This window comes from Seriola lalandi, unplaced genomic scaffold (assembly GCF_002814215.2).
Source record: "Seriola lalandi dorsalis isolate HSWRI2012SDOR001 ecotype SW California unplaced genomic scaffold, Sedor1 jcf7180002052132, whole genome shotgun sequence".
In the NCBI taxonomy this organism is placed as follows: domain Eukaryota; kingdom Metazoa; phylum Chordata; class Actinopteri; order Carangiformes; family Carangidae; genus Seriola; species Seriola lalandi.
Genome location: NW_019522685.1, coordinates 245,781 through 259,164, shown reverse-complemented (window position 1 = coordinate 259,164; position 13,384 = coordinate 245,781). Strand labels below are relative to the sequence as shown.

The 13,384-nt window shown below is 41.7% G+C and overlaps 1 protein-coding gene across 1 annotated transcript; it reads left to right on the top strand.

The window, feature by feature from the left end:
- Nucleotides 1-6,584: 6,584 nt before the first annotated feature.
- On the top strand, nt 6,585-11,374 carry lrrc3ca (leucine rich repeat containing 3Ca). The gene is made up of 2 exons (XM_023400123.2): nt 6,585-7,069; nt 9,988-11,374. Exon 2 carries the CDS (start codon nt 10,071-10,073, stop codon nt 10,863-10,865), a length of 795 nt encoding a protein of 264 aa, XP_023255891.1. The 5' UTR covers nt 6,585-7,069; nt 9,988-10,070; the 3' UTR covers nt 10,866-11,374.
- The last annotated feature ends 2,010 nt before the right edge of the window (nt 11,375-13,384 follow it).

Genomic DNA, 13,384 nt, shown 5'->3' with positions numbered 1-13,384 from the left:
TGTAAGACATTTCCGACAAATCAAGTGTTCATCAAGAGAACACACAGGGTATTTGTATCAGCCCACATACAGCACAAAGTGGAAGCTGCTTTGTCACACACAGAGGAAAATACACTGGAGATTTTTTTCAGAGATGTGCAATAATAAGGACAAAATAGGCTCAAAATGCATGTTTTTTGATTCAAAAGAAACTTACAAGAACTCACTGATACAGTCAAAGATACATATTTATCTCATTCAAATCAGAAGTAAAGGTACATTTTAAGCTCTGATAAGCAAACTGACTTAAGGACTGAGTTGCCTGGATGGGCCACAACAAGCTCTGCACTGCTGGGATCCAGGGCTCAGTTGGTTCAGTCCTAATGAAGCTGGCAGGAGATTAAGTCCTGGCTGTTGTGTCAACGTTGTCTCTTTTCCTCCTCACAGAGAGGAAAAGGGAGAACAGACCTTTTCCTCCAAATGGTGCAGACGAAGAGAAAGAAGCACACAGATGTTGTCAGTATTTCCTTATGATTATACCATTGTCTTTAGGTACCTGTTGGTCATTTGGTGTACAAACCATCACTGTATGATGTTTAACAAATGTACAAAAATTGCCTTACAAGAAGGAGTCAGGTAACGTTTTCTTGAAGTGCAGTGTTCCCTTTTCCCCCAAAGTGCTCCATGTCAATTTTGCTTCATTTATCAATACCCCCACCCCCCAACCCCCACCCCCTTCCTCATTTCCTCCAATCTCTCTGTCACACATGCATACACACTTTACATGATAGCCTAAAAAGCTATTTAGTGGTTAATGGGTTTATCTCCCCAGAAGTGTGTCGTTGTAGCTTATGATAGCCCTTGGCTGATGTGTTTTTGCAGCCATGTATCATCATGCAGAGCTTTGTATCTTACAGCTGTGATTCAGAAGCGCAGGATTTAATAAAACACTACACTCAAACGACAGAGGATTTTCATTCAATACTGAGCAAACATGGGCCTTTACATTTCTGCTCCGGTGGCTATCAGTCAGTGGAAATGCAGTAACCTGATTTATCTAACCATTCTGTCATTCTTATCTGTCTTCCTCTGCTGTGTTGCCCACTCATCTGACCTTGGCATGATAATAATAGGGCTGAAGAGCTTGAGCTGTAATCCTGGATGTAGTGAAGTGTATGTACACAAATACACCCACAATTGCACAATGAAGGTGAATGAAAAAAAAACAAAAAAAACACACCTGCAGTTTGATTTTGAAGCTGGAAAGAAAGATTTATGTCCATTAAGAAATACAAAAGAATGTGTCTGCTCTCATCCTTTTTTCATACACACAAGGGACTGGAAATGCTATCTTCAAAATACAAGTTTTTCATTATTCTGCGCCTGACAATGAGACAATTTAGATACAAAAAGCTATACTTTTACTGTACTTTCCTCTAACTTGTGATAACTTTTTCCCGAAGTAACAGAGCTCAGGAATGTATGATTTTCAGGTAATTTAACACAATACTCCTTTGTTTGAAACTGTACCATTACTATTCCAACCATGTAGCACACTCAAACACAGGCTCACACAGTGACTTCCTCTTATCTCGTACTAATGGGCAGTTTGAAATGGAATACTAAGTACTTAACATCCAAAAATAGTCACCCATCTGAAGTTGTTGAGAAACGTTAGCAAAGTAGATGGACACCAGCGCTCTCAGTGCCACCGGCTTTCCTGTTTATTTATTGATGACATGGTGTTTGCTGAGGCCTGATGCAGCTTGACTGTTGGGGAAGTGGGGGAGAAAGAAACTTGATGTGCCATAGATCTGTTGATAGCTGTCTGAAGGGGCTGTTTGGTGCAGCATGATGCCCTGTGTCATACAAGGATAGAGCCGCTTTACAGAAATTAAGGTGACAGGTTAACAGCTGCTGCTTCCAACTGAGCACCCGACAGGTATGTCAGAGCTTGTTCTCAGAGAGAGCTCAGGTTGTGTGTAAAAGATATATCAGTTGACAGTCTACAGTGATGAGGATGATTGTCAACATGCATCTTTTTTCTTCATTTTGGCTTTCCACCCACTAAAGAACACCAAAGATGTATATCTCAGCTCACCATTAGAGCTATGTGACAAAAAAAAACATTTGTAAAGTGGAAATGCAAAAACAGCTATTGGAAATTTCATCGCTGCTTTTGACATACATGCACTTTAAACAAAGCAGATTCAATATAAAGTTTTACAGATGCTGGCAGGCAGATTGCTTCACCTTTTGACAAAGCCAGGCTGCCCGTTTCCACCAGTATACAGTCTTTATGCTAAGCTACGCTAACTGGCTGTAGCTTCATATACACCATACAGACATGAAACTGGTACCTTTGCCACCTCTGCCCCCATTTCAGTAGTGAAATATTTCAACTTTAGCCTTCAGCACCAACATGTTAAAAATTGTCCTTTGAGAAAAGTCAGTGTTAGACTTGGAGATGTGAGTTCCCCCCTGGAGTTTGCTCTTAAAATGAGTTTGCTTAATTGAATTCGCTTGAGTTCACTTCAATGTTTCTTAGTAATTATTTCCTGGCAATGACTAGTCCTGACAGGAAGTAGAGCATGTAGAGCGTAATGTGCACACTGATATGAACACTCATCTAGAATGAAATAATGAAATGAAAAAGAGAAACTTCTGAAAATGAAATTACAGCTCCATGTCCTCTGCCAGCATTTAGCTCAGGCACCAGGTGTGTGACAGAAGAAATGACGACTAGCAAAATGTTAAAGGTAGAAAAACAAATCTCAACAGCTCAAGCTATGCTGACTGTGTGTGGATGCTCTCAGAGAAAAACATAAAAGAGAATAAGAATAACCTAGTTGACAAATAAAAAGCATGGCAATATTCTTCAAGAAGTGACTCATAAATATTTATACCTTTCATACGGTAACCTTTGCAGACATCCCAACAGTGTTTAGGGAAGTAAACATCTACAGTACTCTAAGATTTGCAGCATTGAAACACAGTTTGAATCCACTCATTTTTATTTTCGGGTCATATTTTCACCATCACATTTACGCATACACCCATAACATGACCTTTAAGGTAAACACCCCTCCCTGACTGTCATTGTGAATATGTCTGAGAGACACAATGAAGGACAAAGAATTATTAATTACTTTAAAAGGGCACTGGAAAAGAGTTTCAACCACCTCTATCCTGTGTTGGCAGGAACTGCAGGCGACTACAACAACTTAACATTTAGGATGCTGTACTTCACAATCAGTGACGCCACTTTGTTGATTGTTCACACTCAAGAAATGTTACCATGAGGTGTTTCATAGAAATAATTGTTATAAATGTGCAGCATGTGGAACACTGTATATTCACCTTTTTAAGCAAGATTGCATATAATATGGATTCTACAAAAAACAAACAAACACACAAACAAAAAAAAAAACAAACAGACTTGATTCACCAGCTTCATTAGCTGATAGAGTGAAATATACCACGACCTCAATGGTACTGACTGAGATAGAAGTCAGTGTAGGCTACGCAGAAATTGTCCCTGTGTATGTTTCACTCGGGTTCAGAAATCTAGGTTCCTCATTACTGTGGGCAGCCCTGACAAAAAATTATGAAAAATTGTGCAAATTATGTATTGCATATCAATTTTTGCTAAGATTTAATTTGTAACATGGAATTAGGTTGTAACCATTAATTGTTGCCTGTGTAGAGTGACCCAGATTAGTTAGAAAAGTTAGTAAAAAAGCAGTAACCCTGCTAATAAGTAACATCACTGGAAACAGCAATAAATGTGAGGAGCATGTGAATGCAGCATTATTCTTATTAGAGTCTTGAGGTAAGAAATATTCAGTATTATAAAATAAAAAAAAGCAAAGATTAGAAAAAGAAATATGTTAAAAAACTGAATTTTTGTTGCAGATTTTTGTTTTTCGTACCTTATTAATAATCCTGCGACCCTTTAGATTCCTTTGGTCCCACTTTTTTTTTTTTTTTGGAAACACCTTCTGAGAATTATGACTTACAAACAACATCAGCCATTTGGAAGAAGCCAGTGGGGCATAAAGCCATTCATAATCTGCTTCCACAAGACTCAGAGGCTGGTGGTTAGAAGCTTTGACAACACTCAGTCAGCCATAGCTCTGCCAGTGGGGAATTCAACTAAGATCAATGAATATCTACAACACTTTCATATTGCTAGTCCATTGTTTCCTTAATGTCAGTGATATCAGACTTCAAAGACAAGGCTCTTCACAAGGAAGATGAAGTAGGTGAACCCCCCTGTTACTAGCGGTAGCAGGAAAATCCTTTTAATACACCTTTCTCACAGCTTTTGATTAAAAGGTTCAAGACAGGCAGGGAAATAAATAAATAAAGCAGGGTAATGTTGTATTCACAAAGACAAGGCAGGACTTTGATCTTGCTCAGGGACGAGGAGTAAGCTGTGAGCCAGAGACAGAGAGTGTGTGTTTGTGTGCACTTAAGTATATATGTATGCATGTGTGGGTGTGGGTGTGTGTGTGTGTATGTGTGTGTGAGCAGGCAAAGGCAAGGTAGGGTAGAAAATGCGAATGAAAGGGAGAGATCTCATTAATATGAGTCCTTTTGTTCCACTGCAACTTGGAGCACACAGAAAAACATTCCCACCCTGTTGAGGCAACATTGTGGAAAACTTTGCTATGAGTATTTCCTCAGCAAAATTCCTACTCAGCACTTTTGGCCTCATGAATTAATGTTAGCTTGCAGGTACTGTACACCACCTGCATGTGTATAACATAGTGGATGCCTGAGTCTGCTTTGTGATACTTGACAGACTGGAGAGAAATCAAGTAAGGAGGGAAAAAATGAAAACTTTGATCCACTTGAAAGTGTAGTCTATCAGGACTAATGCTCGGTTGATAATGCATACAGCGCCCCCGTACAGCTGCCAACCACAGTGGAGCATTTGAAGTAATCTGATAAAGCCTAAGAGGACTGACTGCCAGTGCACTCTGCTCTGTCGATGAGGAAAGTAATCCCATTTTCTGCTGTTTCACTGTCATATGCTCTTCCACCTATCTGATCTTCTTCTAGCTGACAAGAGCAGCCTCACAACCTCAGGGCCATAAAAGCAGTGAATATAGAGCAGCAGCAGCGAACACCATGCTGTGTGTGTTTCTCACTGGGACAGATATACACCATTGTTTTGTGTTGGTTTCATCTATCAATTCATCAATGCCAGCAAGTGATACCAAGACGAAAACCAGCATGAAAACACTGAAAGATTCTGTTGTCACGAGCTGCATCTTACTGTGCTTGTGTCAGTGAATATACAGGTGACGCTGTGTTTCGACCTCTTCACTGTAGCAGCCATCGGTTCTCTGCAGAAAACAGCTTTACAACAGAGTCCAATGAAGCGAAGAAATACGAGCCTCTGCAGACCTGTAAATAGTGAAACCTAAACTTAATTAGGAATGCAATTGTTTGGAGGATGAACATAAAACCTTGTAGCCCAATAACCGAGATATGACTGCCTTTTTCACTGTTACTACTCCTGCTCATTAGTGTTAGTTTACAGGTGGACAAGAGACAGGACATGGATAGCTCAACTGAAAGGTCCAACAAAAATCTCCATAAAATAATGGTGGCAAGTAGAAACTTTGGCCGAGCGATGGATAAACTGTCCAAAAATAAAGGATGTGAGGATGATATGTTAAACTCTCTGCACTGAGCATACACACAGTCGATTTGTTAAAGAATATCAACTGAAATATACCGGCCTGTCTATAAGAAAGGGCCTTAAGATTAGTTAAAACTGCAAGAGCAACCTCAACCTCAGTTTTTATTCATTTGTTAATCAAATTACAACAAAGTATTTGGCAGCAACTAGAATCTTTTGGCCTCGGAGGATCTTGGGACATAAAAAATGATGTTAGAGGTAATTTTTCACTCTTACTTGTCACAGAGACAGTCATGAAAGAAAGAAAGAAAGAAAGAAAGAAAGAAAGAAAGAAAGAAAGAAAGAAAGAAAGAAACCCATAGCTGCAGTTAATCATAAACAAGTTGCCATTCTGCCGCTCTAGGGAAGGAGTTTGGGTGGAGTATCCCACTTTATTGATTTTAATTCCATTAATACCTTATGACTTGCTGCTTGGCAGACTCTCCCAGGCCAGTGCCCATGCACGTCTGTTTTCATAGTGGATTTGACTGGGCTGCCTTATCGGCTGGCAGCAGGCAGGAAAAGAACCTGGAGACGGCCAACGATCCACCGCCCTGGCAGCCAGGCTGCATCTCTGAAACAACAAGCTCCAGATCAAGTATGATTAATGGAGGCAGCTCCAACGCAACTGTTCCGTGTATGAGCATTGCACTGTGTATGAGATCACTTCTGTGTGTCTTTGTGTGTGTATGTGTGTGTGAGAGAGAGAGAGAGAGAGAGAGAGAGAGAGAGAGAGAGAGAGAGAGAGAGTGTGTGTGTGTGTGTGTGTGTGTAGCTATGTGAGGGAGGGGTACTCCTGACTTTCCTGGCACCTGCTGCATGCACATCAATCCACTTCACTCCCAGCAATCAACAAATGCATATGAATGAATGTTATCAGTCATAATATTACATATGTGCATGAATGAATTTTCCAACACTCAGATCCTTCCAACAGCGACCGAATATATTAACGCTTTCCCTCTGTGCGTAAATTTATTGCGCGCCATATGTCTGCCATTTAAAACTTTGCATTAACATTAGGCTTTTTTTTTTTTTTTGTCAGATCCAGGATCAGAGTAAGTGAGATGCCGCCATCAGTGACAGTCATGCTCTCGCGCAGCGTCCTTGCCAGTTCGCACTGGCTCCACCAGTGTTGCCTGGTTTTCTGGTTGCGTGGAAACTAAAAAAAGGCAGCACTGAGCGAGCCCTGAAGTGTAGGAGCATTTTCCAGTGGCGCGTCGCGGTTGCCGGAGAGTCTCTCGGCGCAAGTTGAACGAGCTGCAAGAAGACCAGATGGAAGCGAACCAAAATATTGACCGAATCAGTGTGCGTGGAGCGCTCTGATCTGCTGGAGCGTTAAATGTGAGCAGTTGCTGAGAAACACACCATGAAAAGGAGAGGAAAAGCGGCAAAGACGTGAGTGTGTGTGTGTTACTGACCAAAACGCGTATGTTTTCCTTGTCATATTACACGCATCTGCTAATTTTTTTAATTCATAATAGAGCGACTGTTTGCTGTTTTTCCAGTATTAATGAGGGTTTTTTTTTTTAAACGTGATTGGTGCTGAAAACAAGTACAGCATGGCGCTGACTAAAACAGGATGAGAGACAAACTTAACAAGGGTGTCAGCTCCCACAGGAGTCGTCCTTATCTCCTCTCTTTTGAGTTCATTTCACATCAGATGCTTGTTGCTTATGAGTAGAATTTAAATTGCAGCAGAACCTGATACTTAACCCACTGTTAAGCTTCAGTTTTGCCTCTTAAATGTGCTGAGCTTGTGTTGTGATTAATTTAATTTCAAGTTTGAAACTAATTGGATCTGAACCAATTTAGTGCAAGTGTAATGGCAGTGTTTTGCTCTAAGGAACAAAAAGAGCATCTCTAGGAATTGAGACTGACACTGAGTAAGGGATCGGGGAGCTAAAAGCACTGAAACATGATTATAGTAGCATTAAAAGTCTGAGTTTCAAGTTCAAGATGACAAGGATGTTTTATTTTCCCTCCCATTTCATCCATACCTGCCAGTGATAATTAGAAACCAGCAGATTATTTACCATTCATGCATTGCTTTGAGCTGTGGTGATGCCATGCAAAGGTCAGATTCCCACATGAAAAACATTATAGCACAAAAACATATTAACATAATAAATTTGTGCTGCATTTTAATGCCGCTGGTGTTTGGGTTCGAGTCCAAATTACCGCTCCTCATACAACTGGTGCCAGAGACCTGTCAGCATAGCAGTGACAGCGGCGAATTTATGAAGTGAGACTGATGTTTGGCTGCACGAGCACTGTATTTATTGTGTATATTAAAAGCAGGAGAGTTATTTATCACAGGAGTGACTTTAGGAACACTAAGGAAGACCTCACCTGATTTAGAGGCCGTGGATTTATTGCGTTCACACTATATGGCTCTGAGAGGAGTTATGCTTGTTTTAAAGGGTATGGAGTGTTTAAAATATGAATATTTTTTATGTTTTGAAATCTGAATCTGAATTACTCTGGTGCCCCACCCTGCTTCTCATTAGGTTCACACCTCCCCTCTCTATGTGTGTAACTCATCTGCAGGCAACACTTGTTTCCGTCCTCTCCCTTTTATTCTTTCACGGCCAGCTGTCTCCATGAGCCGTCCCTGTGCCTTACTAACATTTGCCCCTTTCCTCGATATCTCATTAGTGTCACACACTGTTCTCTGTGTTGTAATTGTAATGTTACCCCTCGTCTCCGTAAATCCTCTTGATATCATTCTTTCGCTCACAACCCTGTGCTTGTGTGTCCAATTTCCCTTCGTGCCCACATGCTTTCTCCTCCTCTGTCACCAACCTTCTACTTCTTCCCCCACCATTATCTCTCGCTAAAATACTAGGCTGGCACGCCATGTGACAGGAAAAGTACAGCCTTTGCAGGAGCAGAATGTCACCCATTTACTTGAAGCAAGACCTTTTATTTCCTTGGGTGTTAAACTGCATCTGTCATGCTATTTCACTTTCTCATACACCCTGTTGACACTGCGCTCAGAGGGAAATCCTTTGGAAGTCTGGCCTTGAAGATGAATGTATAAACATCTCATGTCTGAGGGAGGCAAACTACAGCAGTCGCAGCTTAATAGCACAAGCTTCATCTGTGCTTTGCTCTTGTGCATCAGACTCCAAGCCCCCCCCAATGGCTCATTATTGGGATTGTCTGGCAGGCATCTCTTAAACTGGTATAACACAATGAGTGTTATTAGCTGTGTCTCGTAGACAAATCATCTGTCCCCCTCACACACACATACACACCACTATTGCCACTACACTCTGTCCTCTACCCCCCAACGTCATGTGATACTTAGAGGTACTTAGAGATCGATTTCATTTTTTAATCTTGGTAAGCGGATCTTGGCCAGTCTCCAGCCATTTTGAAAAAAAATAAGAAGTCTGGTTGAACTATGTGGTTCCTTCTTGTCTCAAAGAATACAGGCCATCACATTGTCTGTTTTGTTGGCCTTGGCGCTGTTTATAGCATTAGCATTTACCCCAAACAAAAGGATTGGGTGGCCAACACTGATGCTACACTGACTTAAGGAGTTTTTCCTTAAGAGGATTAGTAACAGGATAGGAGGTAGCACTGATCAGCTATTAATGAAGTGTGTTAGGGTGGGTAGACCTGCCATTTTCAAAGGCTTACACACAAAATATAAAGTGTAATTTACAGGACACACAGACAAGCTTTTCCCTCTGTGTTACTCAAACTTTTGAGTAAATGACCTTATGGACTAGCAACTGCAGAGCTTGACAGATACTCAGTAATAATGGTCACATCAGAATGTCTGCTACCGTTTTAGAAAGCAATGGAAACATGATATATACAACTCCATTAAATATATTGCTGGTTTTATTATTTGTTCGGAACAGTTTGTTCCTTACGGTGTCACATCACTATGTTAATGCCAGTCTCTGTGCACAGAAATAGCCCTGCACTGCAGGGATGTCAATTATAAAAGAGGCACAGTGACACCAAAGGATTTTCTTAGCTTGTTTATTGTGCTGGTATGAAGGAAATGTTTGATCCCCAGACTTTCTTGGAAATAGAACAGTAGTGCAGTTGTTTCTGGCCACGACATGCTGAAATGAGCATGCAGCATTCCCGCTGCCTCCTCGCTGCAATTAGACAAGCTACTGCACCCCCCCCCCCCATTTCTATGTTGAATAACAGTGTGGCCTCTGAAGAAGATTGTTAATTACCCATGGTCTCTATGGCAAAAGTGTTTCACAGTACAATCTGTGATTCTCTTTTTTCAAAGGGTTGTCTTCCCAGCACTGCTAATGTGACTTTCTGCTTTTTTAATGTCATAGGCTCAACAGCTACTGGGGAGGTTGACGTGGACTTCACCCCATGCACCCAGGTGGTCCTTCCTGGAGCATGCTCGTGTCCCACAATGTCCCTACTTGCAGACTGGCTACTGCGCCACTCAGTGGTCATGTGTTTGCTGCTGCACAGCCTGGTGCTAATGACCTTCTGCTTCCACCATGCTGCCACCAGTTGCTCCAAGAGCTGCTACTGCTCTGAGAGTGAGAGCGGCGGCAAGACAGTGCGCTGCAGCAATCTGCAGCTCACAGAGATCCCCCAGGATATCCCCAATGACACACAACGCATCTACCTGGACTTCAATCTCTTCACTACAGTCCCCACGAATGCTTTTGCAGGTTTGCCCCACTTGGTTGAACTGGATCTATCACACAATGAATTAAGCCAGCTAGAAGCAGGGGCGTTCCGAGGCCTGGGCCCCTCACTACAGTTCCTGGACCTTTCTTCTAATAAGTTAGTAAATTTTAACGCTGAGGCCTTCGAGGGCCTGCGGGCTCGCGCCAATCTAACAAACAATCCATGGCACTGTGACTGCAACTTACAGATGGCTTTGCCTCGTGTGGACCTGGAGCCTGCGTCACTGACGGGCATTGTGTGCCAGACTTCAGATCCCGAGGAAATAGGAGTTCAAGGACTTGCCTTCCTTTTGGAACCAGACATAGACCTATGTGTGGTGATGAAGAGGACTACAGATGTGGCCATGCTGGTCGTCATGTTCGGCTGGTTCACCATGGTCATCTCCTACCTGGTCTACTATGTCAGGGCTAACCAAGAGGACGCCCGCAGACATCTGGAGTATCTCAAGTCGTTGCCCAGCAGACAGGGCAAGTCGGAGGAGTCTTCCACCATTAGTACTGTGGTATAGGGCTGATGGAGCTACACACAGGACCTGAAGTTGTAACCTACACCAAACAGGATGCAGCTACAACCTGCCACTACACAATCATCATCAGTCTCAGACAGTTTTGCCCTGATGTTGTCACAGAGTCAAGGTGGGCAACCAGACATATACTGGCATTAGAAAACCAGGCCGATGCAACCTAGTGCGGATGAATAATTCATCTTTCGTCGGTCCATTAGGAGTATTTGTCGGCTGAGTTGATGGTCTAGTCTGCGCGGTAAGGGAATAAAAGCAGCTGTGTGTTTTTGGTGAACTCTAAATATGGGATACAAATGGGATTTATCCAGTGGTGCATGCACCTTGATGCACCTCTTTCACGTAGCCTACAGATAATCCAGGAGGCAACATCGAACAGCAACATGAACAGTGGGTAAAGGCAACACTAGAACGTGGAACTTTGTGTATTGTTTTCCATTCAAATCCTTACAATATCCACCAGTATATAACAAGTAAAATTACATTTTCCATTTAAATTGTTGTTTTGAGTTTTTTTTTCTCACTGAACTCACTTAACTGTATCACAGAAAAGAAAAAAAAAAACATATCTACAGTATTTAGAATTTGGATCACTCCACTTTTTGGCAAATGCATATTCAGCTCATTGTGCTGATGCATCAAAGGACTTATTAGTTATTCTGTGAGGTGTTTGATAGTAGCTACTGTACCAGAGCTCCATACTGATGAGAACAACAGACCTCCAAACTGCCTCTGTATGTTAAGACTATTTGACAGGAAACCTGTGGCTATAGCTCACCTTCATAACCAGTCGCAGCCCTGAATGATTTATGCAACTCATCAGTACTCTACACTGCACGTAAAGAGACTACCCTTTACTTTTAATTTGCCAGTTTGATGTGTCCATGTCATCCCATTAAAAGTTAAAGTGACAAATGCAGGGACATAGTAACCTGTAGCTTTGTGAAGAGGAAACAGTCCAAAACTCATTGTCACCCAAGGGTGATAGAGGATTTGAAGAGTCCTGTTATCTACCTGATGGAGGTAAACGTTGCAAAGGTATTGTATTCAATATTGGTATTGCATTCAATTCCTGACACCGGCAACACACTGCAGCTCTGGAATTACTCCTTAGCATAATGCTAATATTGATATGCTACTCTTTAGTCACAAGCCAGTAACCCAGTACGCAATATCATCTAATTGTCCGAAAAATTTGATTTGAGTAGAAGGTAATTAGAGCTTACTGCAGTTCAATTGACACGACATAAAAAAAGAGAGAGGGAGAGAGACTTCTAATCACAACAGGGACAAGTTGTTCATATTCTGGTAGGAAAAGCCCTTCAGCAAACATTCATTACTGTCACCTCTTCACGCAGAGTAATTAAGGGAACCTTCATGATCATACTCTGTTATCTAGAGAGAACCTCTGCCTCTGCGCTTTTCATTCCCTCTCATGTCTTTAATAAGCGCCTGAGGTGCTTTTTGGAGACATATTGTCTGATGCAGTCACTCCCATGAGTTTTCCAAATGACATTTATGGGGCCATGACCTGTTGGTCCATTTAAAAGAGCTGCCATAGATGTGAATCTCCTATTTCACCAGACAATGGCAAAGATCAAGATGAATTTATGTCTCTTCTGAGGAAATCATCGATACAAAGAAAAAGGGAAATGTATTTGAGTGGAGACGTAATTCAATCCACACCAGACTACGGCCTAAGATGTTCTCCAAGGTAAGAATAACCCAGTGCAGCCTTCAATAATGAAATTTTGATGTTAAAGATGTGGCAAATGGTTTGTCAACAAGGATTTCCCTCTGTCAGACACACAAATGCCTCTAGAGCAGAGCAAGACCAATAAATGATTAATGATGGCCATGAAAAACACTTGAGCAGAAAGACCCATCATCTTGTATGACCCACTTCTTGAGGAGAAATTAAGGGAGAATGCCACAGGGGATCAGCTGCCCTCCTCTCTGTTGCCTGACTTACCCTCGCCCGGGTAAAGCACTCTCCAGATGCCCTTTGGCTGCTCAGTGAGGGTCCAGAGGACTCACAGTGTCAGCCAAAGTCATTTCCACCTCATCCTCAAACTGCCTCTTTCCCAAAGGCAGCACTTAGTCTTTGAAGGAATAGATTCGGCATTTTGGGATATATATATATATATATATATATATATATATATATATATATATATATATATATATATATATATATATATGCTTATTCACATTCGTGCTGAGAGTTAAATGAGAAAATGAACACTACTCTCAAGTCTATACGGTAAATACGTAGCTGGAGCAGTTAGCTTAAGTTTTCCTGCTCCATAGTTTCTATTAACGGAGTGAGTTTGTTTTACAGAAAACAATGATATTGATCTTGACAGAGTTAATCTTAAGGAAGCCCTGGTACAGCCTCCTGTGACGAGCAGGAGGTTCAACAGTACTGAAAAATAGATGGTAAGCTTCTCTCTCTGACATTTCCTACCACACACACACACACACACACACACATACACACACACACA

Excerpts from the sequence above, each read along its gene's own strand:
- lrrc3ca (XM_023400123.2), top strand. The coding sequence starts at position 10,071 with ATGTCCCTACTTGCAGACTGGCTACTGCGCCACTCAGTGGTCATGTGT.